Source organism: Macaca mulatta, chromosome 3, assembly GCF_049350105.2.
Source record: "Macaca mulatta isolate MMU2019108-1 chromosome 3, T2T-MMU8v2.0, whole genome shotgun sequence".
Classification (NCBI taxonomy): Eukaryota; Metazoa; Chordata; class Mammalia; order Primates; family Cercopithecidae; genus Macaca; species Macaca mulatta.
The window spans coordinates 15,345,558-15,373,455 of NC_133408.1; the positions used below are offsets into that span (position 1 = coordinate 15,345,558).

General features: G+C 47.7%; 1 protein-coding gene across 2 annotated transcripts in view; it reads right to left on the minus strand.

Moving 5' to 3' along the window:
• Positions 1-638: 638 nt before the first annotated feature.
• HUNK (hormonally up-regulated Neu-associated kinase) overlaps positions 639-27,898 on the minus strand; it is a 128,617-nt gene continuing 101,357 nt past the window's right edge. The window contains exons 7-11 of one of the 2 annotated variants that reach the window (XM_002803166.4): positions 27,170-27,332; positions 19,353-19,436; positions 12,736-12,783; positions 7,037-7,217; positions 639-4,148 (exon numbers count right to left, since the gene is read on the minus strand). In XM_002803166.4, coding sequence (XP_002803212.3) covers positions 3,490-4,148; positions 7,037-7,217; positions 12,736-12,783; positions 19,353-19,436; positions 27,170-27,332 — 1,135 coding nt within the window. In that variant the 3' untranslated portion in view covers positions 639-3,489. The remainder of the gene's footprint in view (positions 4,149-7,036; positions 7,218-12,735; positions 12,784-19,352; positions 19,437-27,169; positions 27,333-27,898) is intronic. The other variant, XM_077995849.1, reaches the window with a different exon arrangement.

The window sequence follows — 27,898 nt, forward strand, 5'->3', positions numbered from 1 at the left end:
CAGAACTGTCATTCTTTGTGTGCCATTTTCAGAGTCTCCAAGGAAGATCCTAATCTCCCCAAATGAAAAGGGTTGATTCTTCTTGAACCACCACCTGCAGTATGTATGTCAGAAAGACTTTTGTAGGCACACCTGTTGCAGGTAAAATAAGGCAGGGATACTGGCCCAGAAAATGCCCCCAATGCAATTCCCGCTTGTTTCCAGTCAGATGCTAGGTCAAGAGCTTTACATAAGGCTGGGTGTGGTGGCTCACACCTGTAATCTCAGCACTTTGGGAGGCCAAGGTGGGCAGATCGCTGGAGCCCAGGAGTTTGAAATCAGCCTGAGCAACACGGCAAAACCCCATTTCTACAAAATACAAAAAAAAAATAATAGGCACCACAGTTAGGCACTGTGGTGCACAACTGTAGTCCCAGCTACTTGGGAGGCTGAGATGGGAGGATCGCTTGAATCTGGAGAGGTTGAGGCTGCAGTGAACTGTGATCGTGCCACTGCACTCCAGCCTGGGTGACAGAGCAAGACCCTGTCTCAAAAAAAAAAAAAAAAAAAAAGAACTTCACAGAAAAGATGGTACCTGTACTATTATTTGCAATGTACTTAGCTGTTTTAAGATTTATCAGCAAATAAAGAAGCAGTCATAGTGAGGGAAAAGTGTATTTCACAGTCATTACAAAAGTACATATATCTAATAATGGTGACATAAATATAGTCCTTGCTTATGACCAAATCGTACAATTAAAATGGACTTTTCCTCCTGGACTTCACACAATGACAGTCCAGTCAATTTCTGTCAGTAACTACAGGGTGACTGGAATCACAGGCACAGACTGAGGAAGACAGTCACGGTCAAACAGACAACACGTTTCGGACTTACCAAAGGGAGAGTCAAGCTTTCCATATAAATATAATAAAATAATAAAGGCTCTAACATTTCTCCTTTCACTCGGTTTCATAGATTTGTCAGGTGCCCATACACGCACAAAAATACAGTTGATCCCCTTTCCTCACTCCCCCTCACCTCTCACTGGGTTTAGAATAAACCTGAGTTCAGAGTCCAGGTCACCAACAGCAACGCGGTCAGTTAGCGGCACATCTGCAGCTGCTCTTGAAGCATGCCAGGAATGAGAAGCACGTTCTCCATGAGCTAATGGCAAGGCGGAAGCGCTCCTGTTCTCAAGGAAAAGGCATCAGGGGCTCCAGAAAGTTCCCAATGCACAGGTGTACACCCTGTGAGCCTGCAAAGTGGAGCCGTGGCAGCTGGAAACCATCTTTAGAAAAGGTACACTTCATGTCAAATGGAGAGATGGTCTTAGATGATTCTTTTCTTCTCTCTGCTTATAAAACTCTATTTTCTTTTTTTCTGGAGACAGGGTCTCACTTTGCCACCCAGGCTGGAGTGCAGTAGCATGATCTTGGCTCACTGCAGCCTTGATCTCCTAGGTTCAAGTGATCCTCCCACCTCAGCCCCCCAAGTAGCGGGGACTACTGGCACCTGCCACCACACCCAGCTATTTTTTTTGTATTTTTTGGTAGAGAAGGGCTTTCACCATGTTGCCCAGGCTGCTCTCGAACTCCTGGGCTCAAGCGATCTACCCGTCTCGGCCTCCCAAAGTGCTGGGATTACAGGCATGAGCCACCACGCCTGGCCTAAAAGCTCTGTTTTCAATGGTAAGTTCTGGAACCCAATCTGAAGCTATACAAAAAATAACACCAATCGCCAAGGGGTCTGACCTCATCCTAGAACGCCCTCGAGCTGGGGTGATCCCCTAGGGAGAAAGGAGGCAGCTCCAGGTCTCACCAAGGTCGGCCAAATATCCATTCTCTCCTGCTCTGTCAGAGACGTGAGGGACTAAGGGATGTCACCACTAGTGAATAAGAGAGTGATTCAGAACTACCTCTCTGCCCTCTGGCAAGGCTGCCTGCCAGGAAAATAAAGGCTGGCTTTGCAATTCTAGATTTGTGTTTTGGGATCCATGGACTGAGATGACTATCCGAGGTGGCCACAGAGGCGGTCTCTGGTCACACCTGCACTGGTCAAAATTTGAAGACTCCAGGCCATTCTGTAACCAGTCTCCTACACTAACCCCTATCCCACCTGTGCTGATAAGTCTTCTTTTTCTGATTCTTCTCACCAATGAGTGCACCCTGCCAAGTGCCAGCTGGATACAGTCAGACAACAACAGGGGTCCACAAAACACACACACGGGGGCACAGACACAACACTGGAGACGCATCTTTGGTTCGATCCTTGGAGAAAGGTGTGAAAACACAATGTGGACTGAACCCTGTTTGAGGAGCTCGGCTTTCCTCGAAGAAGAAACTGGTCCGTATCTGAACAGGTTCTCTGCCAGGCAAGCCTGCTCCCAGCTCCCAGCAAACTCGCTGAGCTCTGGGCTGCACGAGTTCTGTGGGCCCCTTGAAATCCGCATCGCACAGAGGTAACGCTGCCATCTCACCATCCGAATTATGCTCTGAATTGTCACGATCGTCTTTTCTCTCTTTCTACAGAACCAGCTGTGACCGTGTTCTATGCCTCCCAGAAGGATCAGGGCTGTGCCTTAAACAACAGGATGAACACAGGACCACCGAGACGTGCCCTGCCTGTGGGCCACAGCACTCCGCACATCACCACGGTCAGCTTTTTTGCTCTCCACACCAACCCCTCCCGTGAAAACACGAGTTTGGTGGAATTGCTTCTCATCTCTCCATCCAAGTTTTTAAAAAGTATGTTATTTCAATATACCGACATCACATTTTTTTTAAAAAAAATCTCTTTGGAAAAGATAATTCAATCATTAGCACGTTTCAACAACAACAACAAAAATCTATCAAAATCTTGCTAGGGAAGTGAGTGTCTCCTTCAGACTCTCTCTTCTGTCGCGTTCCCCACCGTTTGCTTTGATCTTGGTCCGAAGCTCCTCTCCGTCTTCCTCTGAGGATCCTGGGCCTGCCCCGGGCTCCTGCTGGCCTTCGGGGAGTCCCCTGCTATGAAAGGCGGGGCTGCTACACTCCGCAGAGGAAACGTGGCCTGGAGGAATGACTGCGATGTTGTTCTCTCCCTGTGTCTGTGGCCAACCGCTGTGAGAGGCACACATGTAGCACAGTGTGAAGAAAGATCTGGTAACAGTCCATCATCTGATGGCCCCAGAAGGCTGATGCCCCGTTTTCCCTCCAAGCCTGGGGGAAGTGGGAACTGGAAGGGGTTGGTGAGCGGTTGAGAGGAAGGAAGATCTGAAAGATAGAGATTGGCTGCCCCTGGAGCCAACCCTCCTGGCGATTCCAGCATCTCTGGGGGTCCCTAAGTGAGGTTGGGTTGTGCAGGCTTTGGGTCTGTGGATTCAGCTACAGGTGGGATATTGCATGGCAGGAACCAGTGGGGCCACTAAGGATGCTCCAAGCGAGGCCTTGGAATGTTCACACCCTGACAGATGTGTGGAGCTCTGTTTCGTTGCTATTTGCTAGAGATACCCCACATCCCGCTGGCTCAAGTTAGCACTGGGTCTTGACCCCATCGGCCATGTCAAAGGCAAGGCTCACAGGGGCTAGGGGCTGCAGCGGGGGCAGGCTGGCCTCCAGGGGCCTATCTGCAGATGGCTGCAGACTCTGATGGCGCTTCCTCAGCATCTGTCCGATGCCCATCATGGGGAACCGGCCTCGGCTTTTCACACAATTCGGGCTCCCCAGAGGCTGCATGGGGCCATTGCTGGGAACCGGAGGTGGGGAACACAGGCCCTCCTCTTTTGGGGGGCTGTTTTTATCTTCATGAGCAAAAGAGACCAGAGTTGGATGCAAAGGAGTATGGAGAGGCGACATGCTTCCAGACGGCAGCCCCGGGGACAGCGTCCTCTCGCTGGAATTTCTGCGAGCCAAGCTGACCGGGGAGTTCAGAATCCTGTAGTGATGAGAGGGAGACAGCACTTCTATGTGGTCGTCGCGGTCCACAGACTCGAAGGAGCGCACCATGTCCAGCATCAGGGGGTCTTCCTTGTGGGGGATGCCGGTGCTTCCGGACCCTGGCTGATGGGGCTCCGGTTTCTTCACAATCCTCGGGGTCCTGGGTGGTGGCACGGGGATGAACTCCATGGAAGAAGAAGCCACACAATTGGAATCAGAGGTTTTGCGGAAAATATTGCGGCAGCCAAAGGAATCTGCACACCAAGAAAGCGTAAACAATCATGAGGACGCCTGGACAGTGTTCACAGCCCTTCTCTTGCCTGCTCTGACCTCCAGCTCGACTGAGACAGTTCCCCGCCAAGGTCAGAAGAAACCAGCCAGCAAACAGCCTTGGCTACTTTGCAAAAGTCACCAGCAGCGTGTCATCTCCCCACAGACGCCAGGCAGTGTTTCTAGGACAGAGGGACAGAGAGCTGGCGACAGGAGGTCTCCTGGATTCCAATTTGCCTCATGGCCCCAACCTAACATTATGCCTGCTTTTGATTGCTTAAAATTCTGGATCTTAGGCAGCGGTGGCTCATGCCTGTAATCCCAGCACTTTAGGAGACCAAGGTGGGAGGACTGCTTGAGCCCAGGAGTTCAAGACGAGCCTGGGCCATATGGCAAGACCCTGTCTCTAAAAATTTTTTTAAAAATTAGCTGGGTGTGGTGGCATGCACCTGTGGTCTTGCAGGTGGTACTTGGGAAGCTGAGGTGGGAGGATCACCTGAACCTCGGAAGTGGAGGCTGCAGTGAGCCTTGATAGCACTACTGCACTGCAGGCTGGGTGACAGAGCGAGATTCTGTCTCACAAAAAAATGAAAAAAAAAAATCTGGACCTTGCCAAAGGATCTTGGAATAAAAGAGGCACATATACTCAAAAGCATATCCATAAAACTCCCAGAAGCACACCAAGGTCCCCTGACTGAACTCCCGCCAATCTGGTCCTTGGACAGCCCACACTGGAAGGCGTGCTTCCCTCGTGACTTTTAAAAAATTTATTTACTGTGGTAAAAAACACGTAACAGAAATGTTATCATCTTAACCATTTTTAAGTGTACAGTTCAGCTGTAATAAGTATATTCACACTGTTGTAGAATCAATCTGCAGAACTGTCTTCCTGTTGCAAATCTAACACCCCATATAGATCCCCACGCTCTGAAACCCCCGGCAACCACCATTTTACTGCCTGTCTCTATGAATCGAACCACTCTAGGGACCTCATATAAGTGGAATCACACTATCTGCCTTCAGTGACTGGCGTAATTCACTTAGCATAATGCCCTGCAGGTTCATCTGTGTTGGAGCATGTGTCAGGATTTCCTTCCCTTTTAAGGCTCCCTCATGACTTTTGATCTGGATGGAGCCTCATCCAATTCTGAACGGGGGTAAAACATCATCCATCCATCCAGTTAAGGCAACGTGCCAGATCCCCATGGTTTCTGTCTCTGGTTGGCACAGACTAGAATCCAGGTTTGCAAACTGGGCCAGAAAAGAAAGGGGAAACCCTCTACAGATTTGGAGATGAGGGAAATAAAGCCAAGTTCATGTGGAATAAGCTCTGTCTTAGCTTCTTTCTTTTCCCATAACGTTTTATAGGCTCTGCGGAGGCCCAGCTGCAGGAGCAAGCTGCTGCCCACTGGGATCGATTCTGGGAGCAGCTGAGGGCATTGGGAAGCCTCCCTGCCTTGCAGAAATAAACACATAGGCGCTGAAATGAAACTGGCCGGCACAGGCGCCTGAGATGCATCAGCAGAAAGAAGTAAAACTTCATTAATGGCCAAGATCTCCAATGTTCCAGCTGCCACATGGACACTGCTGCCCCTCCCAGATCCACTGCATGCTCTGCCCCAGGGAAAGCAGGTTGCTTTGGGCAATGTGGGGACAGTGGCCTCTCTCTGGGAGCAGCATGGGAGGCAGAAGGACAGGAGACGGGTTCAAGTCCTGCTCAGGCACCAACTGCCCGCTACACCTGAGTGTATCTCAGACAGCCATGGCCGTCTCTGAACCTGGTTCTTCATATTTAAGGAGATTGAACTCCAAGAAGTGTCTCATCCCCCTCAGTAACAGGAACCTCTCTTCTACCTCACGGCTCTGCTTCAGGACGCCCTCGGCTCCTGTGTCCCCTCTCGGCGTTTCTACCATGTGTTAAGCCTGCGCCCAGTAAGGTCTGCTTTTTGCATCTTTTAGCGCTCGTCCCAGAGGAGGGAAATTCACGTTTGTCAGTTCTCTGTGATGGGCTGGATTCTGACTCAGGTGAGGAAGCCTATGTATGCATCTCACCTCATCTGCCCAACAGCTCCGACAGGTGGGAGCCCTTACAAATCCAGTGAAGACCCTCAGCAGTAAAGGAACTTGCACCTCTGCAGGCAGCAGAGCTGGAATCTGAACTCAGGGAGATACCCGGTCTCCACTCTGCACGCCATCTCTACTCCCACAGTTCCTTACAGCCTCATCTCTGTCCCTACAGTACCGCACACCCTGACCTCTGCTCTGCACCCCATCTCTACTCCCACAGTTCCTTACAGCCTCATCTCTGTCCCTACAGTATCACACACCCTGACCTCTGCTCTGCACCCCATCTCTACTCCCACAATTCCTTACAGCCTCATCTCTGTCCCTACAGTACCACACACCCTGACCTCTGCTCTGCACCCCACCTCTACTCCCACAGTTCCTTACAGCCTCATCTCTGTCCCTACAGTACCACACACCCTGACCTCTGCTCTGTACCCCACCTCTACTCCCACAATTCCTTACAGCCTCGTCTCTGTTCCTACAGTACCACACACCCTGACCTCTGCTCCTGCAATACTGTGCCTCCCAAACTCTGTTCTGACAATATCATCCACCCCAATTTCTGTTTCCACAATACTTTGCGCCCCATCTCTGTTTTCCCAAATCCTTCCTGCACAAGTGGCTAATGCCACACAGCTTGGTCCTGGACTGTGCTCAGACAACCTCGGGTCCATGAATCCTGTCTTTCTGTGAGCACAGGAATCCTCTCTGCTCTAGGGCCCATTCGACCATCTGCTGTGAGGGCTACACAGTGGACACGCAGCCCAACACAAGTGGCCTGAGAGAGTCCCCAGAGCTGACCCACCTTTGTCGGGGAAGCTGGACTTGGAGGCCTTCCGGTCCTTCAGGAGGGCTCTGGTGTTCTGAATCTGTGTCATGAGCGAGGCTGAGGGCTGTTTGTGCGAGGGCAGGTTCTTGTCCAACTTCTTGGAGAATGGTCGATGAAGAAAATCCCCTCTTTTTTCTTGTTCTTTGGGCTTTTTATCCTGCAAATCAGAAGCAAACATATGCACTTAGACACACTCTAGAAGATCCAATGGGATTCCTCTTTGAAAAGTCATCCAAACCCATGAGAGAAACTCCAGCTTTTCAATACTCTATGCTCTCAACTGTGTGTTGAATGAGGGAGGAGCTGTGGCCCAGCCAATGCTCCAGGAAGCCCATCTCCCTCTGCCTGGGCAGCGAGTGGCCTTCAATGGACCCCAGCTCCCTTTCACTGTGCTCTTTCAAAGCCTTCCAGCAAGGACAGGGCATTCCTAGGAGGTCACTTCTTCTGGAACAAGCCCAACAAACTAAGGTGAAGCAGAGAAGGACTTCTGGAAACCTCCTGTCTGCATTTAAAGAGGAGCCCAAAGATTGTGCCCGCAGTAATGGCTTTGCAAAGGCAACTGGGAACATAACTGCTTCCACCTTCACATCAGGATCTATTTGGGGCAGTCAAGTCAAGGAGGTGCCAACACAACATATACAACAAATTCAAGGAGCCCTGAGTGGTCCTGATGGGCTTCCAGCCCTTTCTACCCTAATCATGCGAGAACTTACTTGCATACTTAGGACTCGAGTGTATGAAGCATTTTTTTTTTTTTCTTGAGGCAGGATCTTGTGCTATCACCCAGGCTGGGGTGCAGTGGTGTCATCATATCTCACTGCAACCTCGAGCTCCTGGGCTTAAGTGATCCTCCCACCTCAGCCTCCTGAGTAGCTGGGACTACAGGTGTGCACCACCATGCCCAGCTATTTTAAAAAGAAAGATTTCTTGTAGAGATGGGGTCTCGGTATGCTGTCCAGGCTGGTTTCGAACTCCTGCCTCAAGCAACCCTCCTGTCTCAGCTTCCCAAAATGCTGGGATTACAGATGTGAGCCAAAACGCCTGGCAGTGGCCATTCTTTTGGTATACGTCTTGCCTTTGTTGTACTAGATGATAATCCATCTGATGGGAATGAATTTGACTTTTATATATCTTCAAGTCCACAGCCTCTGGCATAAAGCCAGATGCTTAGAGAAAGCTTAATAAACAGTTATTGAAATGTTTTTTAAAAAGGCTGGTAGAAACTGAACTGAATTAATTTTGATCCAGTTCAAGCTTCTGGGAAAGGTGATGTCACTAAGCAGCAGCAGCAGTTCTTTTTCCGCCCCTGAAGCCTGTGTTTGGTGTTTACTGTTAAAGCAACCCCACCTCTGACCTCACCGTGGGTGAGGAGGAAACAAACGCTTTTCTTTTTCACATGTTTGCCCTCAACTTTAACCAGCATTTGCAAACCAAGAGAGCTCATCTAGTTTCCATTCACGTTGTTGAGAAGCTTCTCAGGGAAACGTCTCTTTGCACTTTTACAGCCCTTTCTAATAAGGATGTTCAAAGTCTTTGCAGATTAGAGTTCATGATGTCCAGTTTGTGAGTGGGAAAGAAGACGGGGGAGATGTGGGAAGTGGGGACGCTAAGCCTCGTGGCAAGTGCCACTGTGAGGGGCCACAGCTCCCTGGGAGCCTGGCCTGTAGCTGATGTGGCTGCTTCCCAACAAAGGGGTGACATGGGAAGCCAAACTCCCTCCTTAGCACCTTCACAGCTGCCACCAGCCTTTTTTGAGAACACGCGGGGTGCCAGACGCTGCACTGAGGACATGACCCATCAGTCTGCTACCTCCTTTACATGTGAAGAAACAGTCTGTAGTGCTTATGTAATCCACCGTGAGCCCGGTGGAAACGTGGATTTTCCCGGCCCTGAAGTCGATGTTGTCAGCCCTTGACTTGACACCACACTCTCAGAGCCTGGGGCAGGGTCAGGCGGTTCCAGGGATGGCAAGGTCCGGAGGCAGGAGTGTGCCACAGTCCTAGGCTCCTGCAGTGGGATCCGAATGTTCCAGAGAAGGTTATGTGCTCCAGAGCATTATCTGGGATGCCCCGAAGGGGAACTTTCATGGGGAACGTGTGCTCCAGGTCGCCTTGGTTGAAGCCAGCAAAGGACAATCACCGCCTTCCACGGCTTTCCTCTCCCTTTGCGTCCGTGACACACCAACAGGCCACCTTCTCTAAGGCAAAGGAGAACAAGCTTTTGCACACACGCTTACACACACAGAGACGCACACCCATCCAGCAGCAAACGCAATGTTACCGGCTTTCCTGAAAAATCTGGCAGAATCTCCTTCTAGTTGGTTCCCTTTCTCTACTTTTATGCAAAAGTCACCAGCTCTACCTGCTAACACCTTCTACGGGAAAAAGTAATCAAATGCGCCTTTGTCTCCATTTCCAAACAATATTTGGTAGAAAAGACAGCACTGCAGTTCCTTCCGTTTTCGGTTTGCTTTTTAAATCGATCAGCAAACATTTTTTCAAGGCTGTGATCCACAGCCTTGAGAGCTGCCGGTGGCTGTCTAGGTTTCTTTTCATTCCTTTCTAACCCTCTTTGGGTTCTCAAAAACTTAACAATCAAGATGCAAAACTTCTGCGGACCAGTATCACCACCCAGACAGGGTCCATAGGCACCTAGTGGTGTGTAATGCGTGGGAGTTTGCTGTGGAAAGAGACCAGGGTTGGCCTGTAAGACCAAATTTCTCCTGTCGCTGACAAGAGGGCTATTTGGCAATGAGCAGAAAGCTGCTATGGGGGCAGAAAAGGGGAAAAATGCACCCCCGGACAGAAAATTCCAGGAAACCCTGCCAAGGCCACCCTTGTTCAACTTCATCCCAAGATCCTGCAGCCTGGTATGTCCTCCAAGAACCCCTAGAACATGCTTCTCCAGCTGAAAAGAATCAGTGATTTCACAGCAACCGGTTTCTAAGGAGAAATCAAGAATTCACCCCACCTGCTCCCTGTGGGGGACAAACCTCAGAGTCAGTCCACGCACACCGGTCAACAGCCTGGAGAAAGCATGTTTATTTACAACCAGCCAATCTCCCTGCTTTCCAAGCACGTGTTACCAAATGCAACCAATCACCCAATCAGACTTTTTTATTTGCATGGCCTATTTTCTCCAAAAAAAATTTCTTAGGGAGCAGGATGCTAAATTGCCTTACGTAACAGAAACAGATCTTCAGAGGGCCTATCACATCCCCCTTCCTCACACAGCAAAGCAGCCGCCTGCAGACACTCCTGGCTTCCCTCCGATACGCTCCAGTACCCACGTGGACTCGAGGGTGGGTGATGGAATTCAAGCTCTCGGTTCGAAGCCCGCCCTCTTGCACCTTCAAGCACAGTTCCAAATCCTCCCAGGCAGATCAGAGAAAAGACCACATGAGGCCCCCGAGGCAAGCCATATACACTAAACAGCTTCTTGTTCTCTATCAACTATTTCCACCCACTGCAGATGTGCATGACATTTACAAAGAGGGACATTTTGAAAACACGGCCCCATGATCAATCATTTACCCAAGATCCTTCATGTTGTGTATTGTCCCGTGGAGGAGACGGAGATGCCTACAGGAGGGCGAAACCCATCTTCAGCCTCTGAAGTCTGAGCTCCAGAGGGCTGGTTCCCTTTGGAGTCTTCCCTGATGGCTGTGCAACTAGGGGTATGACGGCCACTGAAGAATGACCCCAGGCTTCTGTGTTCCAAAGACCCACACCGCCCCCTTCTTTCCCGGCGTGGCTGCCGCGGGTGCTGCACCTGAGAATCCCAGCCACGGTCACAGCTCGGCAGTCTGAAGTCTGGAGTCCATTCCTTGCTCTCTCCAGAATGTGTTGGGTGACCTTGAGCAATTCACTTCTCCTCGAGGGAGGTGTTTTCCCACGTGTAACCAAAAGTGTGGTTCCTTCCCAGCTCTGGGAGGATAACGATGAACACACATCACACCTGCTTTATCGCCTGAAGAGCACATGCATCCATTTAACAGGGATGGATGCCTGCTTTGCACCCTCATCACCCCAGGCTGGAGGATGGATGGCTGCCTGGGAAATCTGCCTCTTTCCGCATGTGGCAGAGGGGCCCTGGGACCTGAGATGAGTTTTCTTTGAGTAACTCTTATCGAGTCCAGCTGGACGTGGGCTCTTCTGGAGCTTTCCTTCCCTCTGATGATTAGTAAGCCTCACCAGGCTATTTGGTATGTCAGAACCAAGTGCTGACTGCTACCAGCTGGGATGGCCCGGGGCCCAGATGTCGGTGGCTGGTTGGTTTTGGTTCTTTGCTGCCCATCACATAAGGGGAAATCTGATTTTGCTGCAGAAAAACCTACAAGTGAGTTGATAAAAAGAGGGCTTTGAGCCGGGCGTGGTGGCTCACGCTTGTCATCCCAGCACTTTGGGAGGCCGAGGCAGGCAGATCACTTGAGGTCAGGAGTTTGAGACCAGCCTGGCCAAGATGGTGAAACCCTGTCTCTATTAAAAATACAAAAATTAGCTGGGCGTGGTGGCGAGCGTCTGTAGTCCCAGCTACTCAAGAGGTTGAGGCAGGAGAATCATTTGAGCTCGGAAGGCAGAGGTTACAGTGAGCCAAGATCACAACACTGCACTCTAGCCTGGGCGACACAGTGAGACTCCATCTCAAAAAAAAAAAAAAAAGAGGGCTTCATTCATAAATTAGGCCACTGAGCCAGGAAGCTCTAGATAGCTGCAAATCCCATTTCTCATACAGGTGGAAACAGAAATGCACAGCCAGGTGTAGAGTTGTAATGAGACAATAAAAAACAGTCAATTCCACATAGCCAGAACCAATGTGGTCTAAAGGGATTCTGATAAACTCACAACAGGATTCGGCATGTTTTACTATGGGGCTGGCAGAGCCTGCTGCCCTGGGCAGAGACTGACCAACCCTTAGGATCATAAGTGATGGTTAATTTCGTATGTTAACTTGGCTAGACCATGGTACCCAGTTGTTTGGCCAAACACCAGTCTAGATTGTTCTGTGAAGGTGTTTTTAAAGATGTGATTAACAGGCCGGGAGCAGTGGCTCACCCTATAATCCCAGCACTTTGGGAGGCTGAGGCGGGTGGATCACTTGAGGTCAAGAGTTCGAGAACAGCCTGGTCAACATGGTGAAACCTCATCTCTACTAAAAATACAAAAGCTAGCCAGGCGTGGTGGTGGGCACCTGTAATCCCAGCTACTCGGGAGGCTGAGGCAGGAGAATTGCTTGAACCCGGCAGGCGGAGGTTGCAGTGAGCCGAGATCACACCACTGCACTCCAGCCTGGGCGACAGAGAGAGACCCAGAATAATAATAATAATTAATTAATTAATTAATTAAGTGGTTAACATTTAAATTAGACTTTAAGTCGATTATCCTCCATGATGTGGGTGGGTCTCATCCGATCGGTCAACGGCCTCAAGAAAAAAAGAATGAGGTCTTCCGGCAAAAGAAATTCTGCCTCTAGATGGCCTTCAGACTTGAAGCTGCAACATCAACTCATCCAACCTGCTGGTCTGCCCTGCAGATTTCAGACTTGCCAATCCCCACAACTGTGTGATCCAGCTCCTTAAAGTAAATCTCAGTCTCAATCTCTCTCTCTCCGTGCTCTGCTGGTTCTGTTTCTCTGGAGAATCCTGACTAATACATAATAATCCCCCAAGCTCTTACCTGCACAGCATGAAATTCAAGATCCCTTGTCCAGGTGTCCAGAGAGGCCTGTGAAAAGGAACAGCCTTCAACAATTCGAGAATCTGCACTTGCTATTTATTCCCTAAATGCTCCCCCCATGGCCCTGCAGCTCTGGCTGAGAATTATTCGTTTCCGTTTTCATAGACAGAAAGCAAATCCTGAAATCGCCGTGGAAGTAGGCAGCAGATGTCCTAATTTGTGTGCTGAATAGATTTCCTAGGTAAACTTTTCATTAAAATCTAAGACGCTGTATGGAGGAGTGCTCTAATGATAAGTCAGCAGCTCAATGTTTTCTCAAACAGCAAAGACACCCACAGAAATGTCACTCAGATCAAGAAACAGAACACACAGCCAGCATCTGGAAGGTCCTCCCTGCCAGCCCCATGTCCTCTCCCAGGCATTCTGTCCCCCAGAGTAACCACACTTCTTTTTTTTTTTTTGAGACTGAGTCTCACTCTGTCGCCCAGGCTAGAGTGCAGTAGCATGACCTTGGCTCACTGCAAACTCCACCTCCCGGGTTCAAGCGATTCTCCTGCCTCAGCCTCCCGAGTAGATGGGATTACAGTGCGCACCACCACACCCGGCTAATTTTTGCATTTTTAGTAGAGACAGGGTTTCACCATGTTGGCCAGGCTGGCCTTGAACTCCTGACCTCAAGTTATCCACCCATCTTGGCCTCCCAAAGTGCTGGGATTACAGGCGTGAGCCACTGAGTCCAGCCAAGTAACTACATTTCTGATTTCTAACAGCACAGATCACTGGATCTGATTCTGAACTGTATTTTTAAAGTAGTATAGATTTTGAAGTAAGACACAAAGTGAACATTTTAATATTTGCCTTTGAATGTTTCATCCCTGTGTGGGTTGAATTATATTCTCCCAAAATTCACAGGTTAAAATCTAACCCCAGGACCTCAGAATTTGATGTTATTTGGAAAGAGAGTCTTTACAGAGGTAATCAAGTTTAAATGAGGCTATTAGGGTGAGCCCTAATGCAGTATGACTGGTGTCCTTTAAAAATGTGGAAATTTGGGCTGGGCGTGGTGACTCACATCTGTAATCTCAGCCCCTTGGGAGTCTGAGGTGAGCAGATACCTTAAGCTCAGGAGTTCAAGACCAGCCAGGCAACAAGGTGAAACCCCTTCTCTACAAAAAATTAGCCAAGCCTAATGGTGCATGCCTATAGTCCCAGCTACTAGGGAGGCTGAGGTGGGAGGATCATCTGCGCCAGGGAGGCCAAGGCTGAAATGAAATATGATTGTGTCACTGCATTCCAGCTTGGCCTGGAAACAAAGAAAAAGGAAGGAGGGGAGGGGAGGGAGGGGAAGGAGAAGGGAGAAAAAGAGAGAGAGAGAAAGGAGGGAGGGCAGGAAGGAAAAAAGGAAGAAAGAAGAGAGGAAGAAAGAAAGAAAAAGAAAGAGAAGAAATAAAGAAAAAGACAGAAAGATGGGAAGGAAGGAAGGAAGGAAGGAAGGAAGGAAGGAAGGAAGGAAGGAAGGAAGGAAGGAAGGAAGGAAAGAAGGAAAGAAGGAAGGAAAGAAGGAAGGAAGGAAGGGGGGAAAAGAAAGAAAAGAGAGAAAAATGAGGGAGGGAGGAGAGAAAAGAACGGGAAAATTGGGACAGATACACACACAGGAGAATGCCGTGTAGATGAAGGCAGAGATGTGGTGACGCATCCGTAAGGCCTGAACCTGGCCTCCAGAACTGTGAAAAGGTAAATTTCTACCCATTTTGTGGTGCTTGTTAGGGCAGCCAAGCAGACGAATCCAGCCCCCCGCCACCCTCTCCATCAGTTTTCTTGAAAACTCCAACATTACTTTGTCATTGTAGAGGAGACCTCCTAGCTGGATTTGACATTTTCCTATCAATGAACACTGTTTTTCAAAAGACTTTAACAAAACTGGCCCTGGGCTCTCCATGGCTTTCATAAGCCAATTTAAAAATGATAACCTCCCACCTCGACCCCCAAAGTCCCGGGGGGTTCTCTTTTAGAAAAAGGAGTCTGTTGGGCACACACGACAGGTGTCCTCAGATGAGAAATGCACCCCACTTTTATAGATACAGTCTCTGCCTTTGACAGGAAAAAGAAGTAGAGAAAATGGTAAAGCTGTAAAATCACTGCACAGTAACCCCAAGAGGGAAGTTGTTGCAACTTAATTCAGCTCCTTTGTCTCCTAGGAGAAAACGAACTGGAATCAAAAGGAACAAAGAGGCCACTGCTTGCACTCAGTGCCCGGACACGGCTTGATGACAGCCCTAGGGGACACGGGCCCTGGGCCACACCCCGATTTGCTCACAATCTGAAACCTCTCCACCACTCCCTCTCCCCATCCAGCTCCACCCCTGCCACGTGGTGCTGAGGACGACTGGAAGGCCCTCGGGCTCTGAGTGGACTTTCCCTGTGAGGCCTGGGCCCTTCCCTTTCCCGAACTAGCTTCACTCCACTTTCTAGGTTCCGCCGGAGACAAGTTGGATCATCTGGTAATAGCTGTCATTTCATTAGAGAAGTATCGCTGCAGTTTAGAGGAAACAAATGGATCATAGAAAATTGAATGCTGTTTGCCCATTAGTGTTCCTATTTAAATCCTAACCGTTAAATATTTCAACAAATGTTTAAACGCTTACCATGTGTCTTCAGGCCAGAGGAAATAATAGAGAAAAGGAATCGGAATGAAAGAAGGCCCCTCTCCCACTAGAGTTCTGGCCCCTTCTGACACACACTCGCAGTGGGGCGGATGTGAGGGCAGCGTGGACCAGGGCGTCGGCAAGGTGGCTTACGGGCCACCTAAGGCACACGCTCCATGCACCTAAGTTTGCATTGTTATTTGAGGTCCTCATGAGTGACATGCAAAGCACAAGGGAGGAAGTCTAACGGTGAATTCTGCATCCCCTGGACTCTGGCTGGGGTGACCACCCTCAGTGCAGGTGACCATAAGCGGTCCCTCCCTGACGTAAGGCATGGCCATTTGGTGATGATAACATCATGTGTGTGCTAGGCTGCAGGTATCCCCCTGCCTTTAATCCAGCCAGGTGTCCCACCTGGAATGTCCTACCTATTCCAGTTGCTTGTCCCAGTTCTATCCATTTTCTGAGACTCTCATCAGGGCTCACTTGATCTTTTCATTTGTTTATTGAGCAAATATTTATTGAGCACCTACTACATGCCAGGCATCGTGTGGCCTCTGGGAATATCGTGAGGAGCAAAAGGGACTCAGAGCCCACTCTTCTGGAACTCACAGCCCAGAGGGAGAGATGTTAGTCAAACAGCCCCAGAACAAACAAACAGCTGCAAACGGGACAGGCCCCCGGATGTAGAACGTGGTAGGCAGATAGGATAGATAGGATAAGACTGGATGGCAGAGGTCAGGGAATAGCAGGGGCCCATGGGGAGGTGATCTTGCTTTGGGATCTGAAAACACTTAGGTTTAGCAAAGAGGAGCAGGGAAAACATTCTGAAAGAGGGAACGGCATGTGCACAGCCCCCGCAGGCAGAGAGAGCACAGCAAGCCCTAAGGCTGTGGACTGAGCAGAGGGCGGGACGCGGCGCTGTGTGTGTGGGCCATGGGGCTGGGAGACAAGGTAGGGGAAGCAAGCTGGGGCTGAACCACACAGGGCGACCACGCACAGAGTCTGCCTGGCAAGTGAAGGAAGCCTCCGAAGGTCTCAAGCAGGAAAGTGACATGATGAGGTGTGAGGGTGAAAAGCTCGCTCTGACGGCCAGGCAGGAGAGAGTGGCAGGCCACCATCCTGGAAGCAAGAGGGTCAGTTAGGAGGGCATAGCAGAAGTCCAGGACAGAGGTGATATGGCTGGGAACAGGCGTGGGGACGCAGATGGACAGAGTGCAGGGGCTGGAGGGGTTTAGCAGTCAAATTGGCAGAACTTGGTGATGGGGTAGCTCTAGGGGTCAGGGGAGAGTTACAGTCAAGGACTCGGGTCTCTTCCCTGCACTGATGGAGGACGGGGCTGCTACTGTGCTGGGGGACGGAGGGGGCGGGGGGAAAGTCTGGTTCAGAGCGTGCTAGATTCAAGACCCCTTCGTTCATGCAACAGAGGGTTAACATTTAATAATCAACTGGCCAGAGGGGTCTAGAGTTTGGGGGCATCTGGGTCCCCACTACCTGGCTCTCCAGCTTTAAGCCTGAAAGCCACACCTGGGTTTGTGGCGTAGCTCCTGCAGCCACAGCCCACCTTCCAAAGAGCTTGTCTCCATCCTCATCTTCCCCGGGCCCCACAGCCTGTCTTGAGGAAGGGGCATCCAGCCTGGGGTCAAGGCCAAGGCCCACCATTCCTCCCCTGCCCCAAGCATCCTTCTATCAAGGACACATTCTCTCCCTTCACTGCAGTGTCACTGACGGACAGGTACATGCTCACGGACTTCACTTCCCCCTTCCCACCCCCAAATCCACGCAACCTCTCTGCTGCCTTTGGCACTTCACGAAGCTGTTCTTTCTAACATGCTCAGGACAACTAGCTGCCCAGTAGACAATGCTGACCATTTCTGTGTGACCTTTCCTCTGTTCCCATGGCCCCCCAGGTCCCCCGCTGGCATCACTGCCTTCTGACTGCCCCACCCCCTGCCCGACCACCCCCCAGCCCTCGTCTTTGCCAGTTTCTCCTCTCCCTCTGCCCCAGGGTCTGTCTGAAATGGAGACCCGTGCCATTGCCCACCTCGATGCTGGGGTAGTTCCCTCTCCTGAGCTCCCGTCACATTCACACACGGGGCCCTGCAGCTGGGCACTCCCTGTCATCAGTGTCCCTGGACACCTGCTTCACTGGCTGCCCAGGAGCCCAGTGTGGGCCCCAGTAACCACCATGCTCCACTGCAGTCCTGCATGCAAGACAAGCCCGGAGAAGAATCCCTCCAGAGCGATGTGCATCGCTCATGGGATCAGGATGAAAACTTTACGTCGGAAAAGGAAAGAGAGGAGAGACCAGGCCCAGTGGCCTCACTGGGGCATAGACAAAGGGTCCCTTTTTGATCCCTTCTCAAATGAAGGAACTTCTGGGTGGGTGATATGATTTGTCCCCACCCAAATCTCCCCTTGAATTGTAAAAATCCCCATGTGTCAAGGGCGGGGCCAGGTGCAGATCACTGAATCATGGTGGCGGTTTCCCCCATACTGTTCTCATGGTAGTGAATAAGTCTCACAAGATCTGATGGTTTTATAAAGGGGAGCTCCCCTGCACAAGCTCTCTTGCCTGCCGCCATGTAAAACATGACTTTGCTCCTCATTCACCTTCCGCCATGATTGTGAGGCCTCCCCAGCCATGTGGAACTGTGAGTCCATTAAACCTCTCTCCTTTATAAATTACCCAGTGTCAGATATGTCTTTATTAGCAGCGTGAGAACAGACTAATAGACCTGGGTGTCCCAGGAGAGAGGTTCCCGTGGCAAGGACACTCAGGGGACATAATGAGGCTCCAGAGGGGAAAGGGAAGAGGTTCCGAGGAAAATCGCTGAGAGAAAGAAGAGCTCCCTTGGCAAAAAGTGAATGAGGGGCCCCGAGGTCACACCCCACCCCTGGCCCCCTCCCTGGATCTGGAATTCACAGGCACAGTCTCCTAATAAACATGGATGTGGGATCCAGATTTGAGACGATTTGCCACAGGGGTCTAGTTTTCATTCCGAAATCAAAGAGCCGTGGTCTTTTTCTCTAGGTACGTCCCAGGTTATATCAGGTCACCAGGGACAGCTGGCCAAGAAAGCCTGTGTGATCCCAAACTTTCCTGGTCCTCATCTCACTTTCTTCTGATGCCACGTGTTACGCTCAGCTCTATTTTTAAGCATCTCATTTTTTTCTAGCATTTGCATTTTTTTCCTTTTATTTTTAGTTGATGCATAATCATTATACATCTTTTTTATGGGACAGAGTGATATTTCCATCCATGTATTCAATATGTAATGATCAAATCAGGGTGATCGGCATATTTATTACCTCAAATATTTATCACTTCTTTGTGTTAGGAACATTCAAAATCCTCTTTTAGCTTTTTGAATATATATAATAAGTTATTGTTAACTACAGTCACCCTACAGTGCCACAGAACACCAGAACTTATTCCTTCTGTCTAGCTGTAATTTCATGTTCGTTAAGCAGCCCCTGTCTACCGTCCCTTCCCCCTGCCGTTCCAAGCCTCCAATAACCAGTTTTACTCTGTACTTCTATGAGATCAGTTTTTGCTAGTTTCACTCACATGTGAGTGAAACACTGAAACATCTCATTTTCATTTTGGGAGATCCTGACAGTGGCTTTCAACTTTGGCTGCTTACTGGAACATCCAGGGAGCTTCAAAAACTCCCGATACCTGAGTCTCAACTCCCAAGATTGGATGGAACTGGTCTGAGGAGCAGCCTGGGCATCCAGATGTTCAAACGCTCCCCGCAACTTTAACATGCAGCCAGAGCTGAGAACCATGGTTTAGACACCGCGAAGCCGGTTCCGCTGTAAACCATTTCTCCAGGGCTCCGTTATGAGTGTAAGTATGTGTCTTTTGCTACTTCAGTGTCCTACAGTAATTGGTTTCTTTTCCAATTTCTGCAAATGGAAATCCACCCTTCCTAAGAGACCCTGAGGTTGGCTTCAGGGATCACTCACCTCATAGGACTCCTTGGGGGCCCTGTACTTTTCTATCTGGTAGAGCCGGGTCTTGTAGCAGAGGCTGTCCTGGATGTCAGATTTCTACCAGAGGAGAAAAGAAAAAGCACAGCTCAACTCTCAGAAATAGAAATGTCCATTAAGCAGTCATTAATTTTTAAACCAGCGCTTGGCTGAGAGAATGCTGGAAATGTTTGGCAGGCCAGTAAATTGCAACATAAAGTCTCACCCCAGGATGGCCTGCATGCAGAATGCAGCGTGGGGTGAGCCCTGGGCGCAGAGTCGGGTCACCTACTTGTGTTACTATCACTGCCAGCAAAGGGCCAGGTGACCCTGAGTAGAATGCTGCCCCTTGCAGGGCCTCAGTTCTTTTATCTGTGCAGTAAGACTACTCAAAAACATGTATGTAGAAACCAAGAAAATGAGCTGGAAAGAATAACTTATTTTATTGGACCACTACATAGAACATGGATCTTGCTTGTTTGCTTTATTTTAAAACAGCACACGGCCGGGCGCAGTGGCTAATGGAATCCCAGCACTTTGGGAGGCCAAGGTGGGTGGATCACCTGAGGTCAGGAGTTTGAGACCAGCCTGGCCAACATGGCGAAACCCTGTCTCTAGTAAAAATACAAAAATGGCCGAATGTGGTGGCACATGCCTGTAATCCCAGCGACTTGGGTGGCTGAGGCAGGAGAATCACTTGAACCCGGGAGGTGGAGGTTGCAGTGAGCCAAGATCATGCCACTGCAACTCCAGCCTGGGTGACAGTGTGAGACTGCGTCTCTCAAGAAAATAAAAACAAACAAAAAACAACAGTGCACACACACACACCACACACACATACACACACACTGCTCCCCACTACTACCACCCAAATGAAAGCCACGACAATTCCTAACATAGCTCAAAGAAGAAGACAAACAACTGCATTGAAGCTGAGGTAGGTGCAATCCTGTCTGGAAATGGGTGAAATAAAAACACGGATTAATTAATTAATCAACCAACAAATAGTTAACAAATGCCCTTCCAGGCTCTCTATCTTAAAATACATGCTTCGTGGTTTTAAAAAGAGGAAACCAAGAGAGAAGGGAAGAAACGGCCATTAAGCGATAATATTTTACTTTTTAGTTCATTAGATTGAGCTTCAAAATTATACAAGGGGTATAAATAATTGGTTGATAAGATTAATAACCGGGACAGTGCATACAGTACAATTAAATTAGCCATGTGCGGAAATTACTGAGCAGTTGAGTTGTCTGTAGGGATTAATTCACTCTAGTTAAAAACAGTCACTCGCCTAGAGTATGGATTCTCAGACTAGGTACGCCCTATGATTTAAGCATTAAATGTGAAACAGACATCATAAAACTCACAACTGGTCTGAGAATCCACACTCTAGGCAAGCAGGTGTTTCTAACTAGAGTGAATTAATCCCCACAGACAACTTGTTCAGCAATAAGACAAAGAAGCCCACTCTCACCGCTTCTATTCAGCATAGTACTGCATGTCCTAGCCAGAGCACTTAGGCAAGAGAAAGAAATCAAAGGCACCCTCAGGAAGAACAGCTAAGGAATGCTGGGATTAATACCTAGGTGATAGGTTGCTCTGTGCAGCAAACCACCGTGGCACATGTTTACTTACGTAACACACCTGCACATCCTAAACATGTATCCCGGAACTTAAAATAAAAGTAGAAGGAAAAATAAAAATAAAAATGTTTGGGAAATTGTTAAAATAAATAAATAAATAAAAGGAATCAAAATTGGAAAGGAAGTTCAATTGTCCCTGTTTGCAGATACACGATCTCATATATAGAAAACCCTAAAGACTCCACCAAAAAACTGTTTGCACTACTAAATGAATTTAGGAAAGTTGCAGAATGCAAAATCAATACACAAAAAATCAATAGTGTTTTCATACACTAACAACAAACTATTCACAAATGCAATCGAGAAAGCAATGCCACTTAAAACAGCCATAAAAAAATCAAATGCTTAGGAACAAATGTAACCAAGGAAGTGAAAGATCTGTACACTGAAAACTGTAAGACATTGATGAAAGAAATTGAAGAAGACACAAGTAAATGAAAAGATTGCATAGACTGGAAGAATTAATATGATTAAAATGTCCATAGTATACTAAGCAATCTATGAATTCAATGGAATCCCTGTCAAAATTCCAATGATGTTTTTCACAGAAACAGAAAAAAAAAAATCCTAACATTTGTATGGAACCACAAAAGACCCTGAATAGCCAAAGTCATTTTGAACAATAAGATCAAAGCTGAAGCATCACACCACCTGACTTCAAAACACATCACAAAGCTGTAGAAACCAAAACAGCATGATACTGGCATAAAAACAGAGACACATAGACCAATGGAATAGAAAAGAGAGTCCAAAAATGAATCCATGCACTTATGGTCAATTACTTTCTGACAAAGCTGCCAAGAACACAGAATGGGGAAAGGAGATCCTCTTAAATAAATAGTGTTGGAAAACTGGACATCCACAGAGAATGAAATCAGACCCCATCTCACACCATCTGCAAAAGTCAACTCCAAATGAGTTAAAGACTTAGGCCTGGGCCACAGTGGCTCATGCCTGTAATCCCAGCACTTTGGGAGGCCGAGGCAGACAGATCACCTGAGGTAAGGAGTTCAAGATCAGACTGACCAACATGGAGAAACCCCGTCTCTACTAAAAATACAAAATTAGCTGGGCATGGTGGCGTATGCCTATAATCACAGCTACTTGGGAGGCTAAGGCAGGAGAATTGCTTGAACCTGGGAGGTGGAGGTTGAGGTGAGTGGAGATCTCGCCATGGCACTCCAGCCTGGACAACAAGATCGACAACAAGATCGAACCTCCATCTCAAACAAAATAAAAGTAAAAAAAAATAAGACTTAGGCCCAGGCCGGGCACGGTGGCTCACGTCTGTAATCCCAGCACTTTGGGAGGCAGAGGCGGGTGGATCACGAGGTCAAGAGACCATCCTGGCCAACTTGGTGAAACCCCATCTCTACTAAAAATATAAAAATTAGCTGGGCATGGTGGCAGGCAGGTGGCTGTAATCCCAGCTACTCAGGAGGCTGAGGTAGGGGAATCGCTTAAAGCCAGGAGGCAGAGGTTGCAGTGACCCGAGATCGCACCACTGCACTCCAGCTTGGTGACAGAGCCAGACTCCATCTCAAAAAAAAAAAAAAAAAAAAAAAAAAAAAGAAGACGACTTAGGCCCGGTGTGGTGGCTCATGCCTATAATCCCAGCACTTTGGGAGGCCAAGGCAGGTGGGCCACAAGGTCAGGAGTTCGAGACCAGCCTGGCCAACATAGTGAAACCCTGTCTCTACTTAAAATACAAAAATTTGCCGGGCATGGTGGTGCGTGCCTATAGTCCCAGCTACTCAGGAGACTGAGGCAGGAGAATAGCTTGAACCCGGGAGCTAGAGGTTGCAGTAAGCTGAGATCACGCCACTGCACTCCAGCCTGGGGACAGAGTGAGACTCCCTTTCAAAAAAAAGAAATGGCCAATAGGTATTGCTCAATATCACCAATCATAAGGGAAATGCAAATTAAAGCCACAATGAGATACTGCCTCACACCTGTAAGAATAGCTTTTATCATAACGATGGATGATACCACATGTTGGAGAGGATATGAAGAAGAAAGAACCTTTGCACACTGTTGGTGGGAATGTAAATTAGTACAACCATTATAGAAACCAGTATGGTTCCTCAAAAAATTAAAAGTTGAACTACTATATGATCCAGCAATTCCACATCTGGGTCTATATCCAAAGGAAATGAAATCAGTATGTTGAAGACACATATGCACCCCCACCCCATGTTCAATGCAGCGTTATTTACAATAGCCAAGAAATGGCTATTGTGTCATCAACGGATGAATGAATAAAGAAAGTGTGTGGTACATATATATAATGGAATACTAGTCAACCTTAAAAAAGGCAGAAATTCTGTCATTTTTGACAATATGGATGAACCTAGAGGACATAATGCTAAGTGAAATAAGCCAGGCACAGAAAGACAAATAGTGCATGATCTCACTTATACATGGAATCTGAAAAGTGTAGGTCATAGAAGTAGAGAGTAGAATGATGGTTACCAGGGGCTGAAGGGGGTTGGGGGAAGTGGGCAGAAGAGATATTGGTCAAAAGATACAAAATTTCAGTTAAACAGGAGGAAAAAAATTCAAGACACTATTGAACAATGTGGTGACTATAGTTAATAACAGTGTATTTATTCTGGTAAATTGCTAAGAGAGTAGATTTTCAATGGTCTCACCACAAATAAATGATAAATTTGTGTGGTTATACATATTTATTTAGCTTGATTTAGCCATTCCACAATGTATATATATTTCAAGGCATCATGTTGCACAGGATAAATATATACAATTTTTTTGGTCAATTAAATAAATTTAATTGAAAACTACCCCCAAACCTTTTCCAGTTAGAATGACACCAGCTGAGTTTCCAGAGAATGTTCTCAGAAGACAAAGCCCTGCTCTGCTTTGCAACACTCCCAGCCCTGATACTGGGCAAAGGAGACAGGCAGAAATGCAGCAGCTGGCAATACATCCAGGCACATCAGGACACAGCCTAAGAGCTTTAGGCCAGGCGCAGTGGCTCATGCCTGTAATCCCAGTGCTTTGGGAGGCCTAGGCGGGCAGACTACTTGAGCCCAGGAGTTCGAGACCAGCCTGGGCAACATGGCAAAACCCCATCTCTACAAAAAATTAAATTAGCCTCGACTTACCAGGCTCAAGTGATCCTCCTGCCTCAGCCTCCTGAGTAGCTGGGACTATAGATGGATCGCTTGAGCCCGGGAGGTCGAGGCTCCAGTGATCCATGATTGTGCCACTGCACTCCAGCCTGGGCGACAGAGTAAGACTCTTTTTGTTTTGTTTTGTTTTGTTTTGAAAAGACAAAAAAAGCTTCAGACAAAATGTCTCTCTTGCTTGGCATGAGCTATGTTGATTGTTTAAGAAGAGCGTGACTGACAAAAGCTTGTATCTCTAAATGTGGAAGTAACTATAGGAAAGGTTTTTAAAACCGAAGACCCCTCCATCTTACTTGGTCAGCACCCGAAGAACTAGTTCCACCAAAAGAACAGTGTTCGGAACTGTTAACTTACTTGGGAGAGTAGCAATGTCATTCTCTAATAAGTGAAATCATGAACTTTATGATATAGTCAGTTTCATGAAAACACATTTGAATAACTAAGTTTTGAACAGTATTCATCACCTGAAAAAGAAAATCAGTGCATTAACCCTCTTTTCTTCCTTTTATCTGAAGACTATTTAAATTCTTAACTTTTATCCTCTATAGCATGGTGGTGTCCAAATGGTATGACCCTGATCCCTTATGTGTGAAAAACTTGTAAGCAGGCACCTACAATATATGCATTTATAAATTATAAGCATGTAACATTGTATGAATATATCATGTACACTATAAGATATATAATAAATAGAAATTTTAAAGTATGAGAAAGAAGTTTGGGGAATATGGTCTTTTTACAAAAGAGAAATGAGGCGGGGCATGGTGGCTCACACCTGTATTCCCAGCACTTTGGGAGGCCAAGGTGGGCAGATTGCTTGAACTCAGGAATTCAAGACCAGTCTGGGCAACATGGCAAAACCCCGTCTCTACCAAAAATACAAAAATTAGCCGGTCATGGTGGTGCATGCCTGTAGTCCCAGCTACTCAGGACGCTGAGGTGGGAGAATAGCTTGAACCCAGGAAGCAGAGGTTGCAGTGAGCCGAGATCATGCCACTGCACTCTACCCTAGGAGACAGAGTGAGACCTCATCTCAAAAGAAAAAAAAAAAAGAGGGCCAGGTGCTTTGGCTCACGCCTATAATCCCAGCACTTTGGGAGGCTAAGGTAGGAGGATCACTTGAGGAGTTTGAGACCAGCCTGGCCAGTATGGCAAAACTCCATCTCTACTAAAAATACAAAAATTAGCCAAGCCTGGTGGCACGTGCCTGAGGTCCCAGCTATCAGGAGGCTGAGGCAGGAGAATCACTTGAACCTGCGAGGCAGAGGTTGCAGTGAGCCGAGATCGTCCCACTACACTCCAGCCTAGGTGACACAGTGAGACTCTGTCTCAAAAAAAAAAAAAGAAAAAAAAAATTAAAAAAAGAGAAATGAGAGAGAAGCAACTTCAAGTCCAGCATGTCTTTTATGTTCCTCGTGATGAGAGAACAGAGAACTGCTGTGTGATACAAGAGATTTTCTTAATCTCTCCTCAACACATAATAAAATAAAATAAATAATATACTATATGTTGAAAGTCCTGTCTTTCTGGATTTGACATCTCTTCTCCAGCAGCCTTCTATGAGGAAGGCAGCCACCGTGACACCATCTGTGAAATCTAACTCAAAGCGTTGACTCTGTCCCCATCAAAGAGGTGCCACCCTATCGTACAGAGCACGTTTTTTCCTCCATAAAACATTGTTAAAGCTTTTTACTGTTGAAAGTATTTCTTCTCATGTAGATCTTTCCTTTGGTGGTTCACAAAAAAAAAAAAAAAAAGTAGTTCTGTGGATAATTTCCTGCGGAAGCAAAATCTGGCCAGTATTCTGAGCTAAATCAGCTCAGAAACATCTGTACCTTCATCCAAATGTTTAACCAACCTCCCAAGGAGCATCTTCGTCTGTTCAGTAATGTTTTCTAGATGGCTCCCAAATCGATTTGCTAACAAAAGACACACACAGACCACCTTGTCCTCTGGGTATTAATTTGGCCATCTCCACCATGCCAGCGAGAATATCATTTCCCCAACTGCTGGTAGATTTTTCATCTTTAGCTCTCATACAGAAACCTCAGAAAGGTTTCTAAGCCTATTTTCTAGTAAAATTTGGTGACATATTGGGTTATCACGTGACTTCAAATAGCACACGTTCTGGATGGTAAACGTCTTCCTAACAGTGACAACTCCACGTCATCAGATGTCAAGCTGCAACAGGCCCAGGGTGAAGATGGTCCTTCGTGACCATGAACACTCAGTAAAATTTCAGATGGGCTTCCTGGCAATTCTGAATTTCTTCAGCTGACTCTCTGTTAGAGCTGGTCAGCACCCACCATTCTGAGTAAAAGCATGAGCTACTGTATGCAGACTCCATATCGTCTTGGATCCAATTTGCAGAATTCTTTTTAAGCCATTGTCCATTTGGAGAGAGACGATTTAAGGCACATACATTCCCTTACCCAGGCACACAGAAACTGCCTGTGGCAAAAACGATGAAGGGGACAGGGTGTCACGGTCCCACCATCCACCCCACGCTGTGGAAACTCCAAATGTACCTCACAGGTGACACTGGACACTTGGACTTTCTGACACTCTGACTGAGGGAAGGTGTCAGAGTCAGGCCAGGGAAGTCCATATATAGTACCATAGTTTAGAGACAAATGCCCGGGAGGCACTGCTACCTAAGTTTTATGACCAGAGAACCCTCCAATGCCCACAGCGTGGGGAACCCGAAGAGCTAAGAGGCAGCAGAACAACAACAACAAAAAAGGCAACACAGAAGCTGTTGAAGGGAAAAGAGGCTTGAATCCCTCCTAATTCTGCCCAGGGCTTAACTTGGTGGGAGAGTATTTGAAAAACATTGCAGATAAAAGGCACTCCCTGAGAAGCAGGTTTAGCTATGACTTTATCCCACATTCAGAAAACTCAGCCTCACATTAGATTAAATTAGCAGCTTGGATCAAGTGTCAGTAACTGAGAAACACTTTGGGTGTAGGAGCTTTTTTCCACAGACAGCAGAGATGACCGCCTCTAGGGTCGCACTTACCCCTGACAAATAGCGCTCCAGTTTCTTGTTTAAGAGGAAGTAGATGGCCAGGATGTGGCAGGCGCGGTTGGAGAGCACGGTGTTGATCACGTCGCTGTTCTTGTAACCCAGCTTCTCGGTCATGTGCAGCACGACGCTTGGGCTCAGGTCTTCCAGAGAAATCCTGCCAGGCGCAGAGAGAGAGAGGGCCAGTCACCCCTGCCCTTCACGGAGAGTCCCACACAGACCCCCTGGGCAGAATCAGCTTCATTCATTCACTCATTCATTCATTGACTTGAGTTTCTATTTTAAAAATGTTCATGTATTCAGAAAAGTGGAGGAATAGTACAATCACTTTACGTATACCATCATCTGGATGTACCAGTGATCACTTTGCCATACTTGCATTTTTTTTTTGCTGAAGTATTTTAAATTACAAACATCATGACACTTTACCCCTTAACCCTTCAGTGTGCACCTTCAAAATCCAAAGATGTCCCCTGCAGAACCACAATACCATCAACATACCCAATAAAATTTTAATAATCACTTAATATTAGCTAATACCCAGATTATATTTAAATCTCCCAACTGTCCCCCAGATTTCCTTATGATCACACATTCTTTCCTTAAAATGTATTTGTTGCCATGGACAGAAGCCACCTGGACTCTAGTTTTTGGGGTGGAAAAGGAAGGTATTCAGGAACTAGCCAGATCATGTTTAGAGGAACAGAAAGAGCTCGTAAGTTC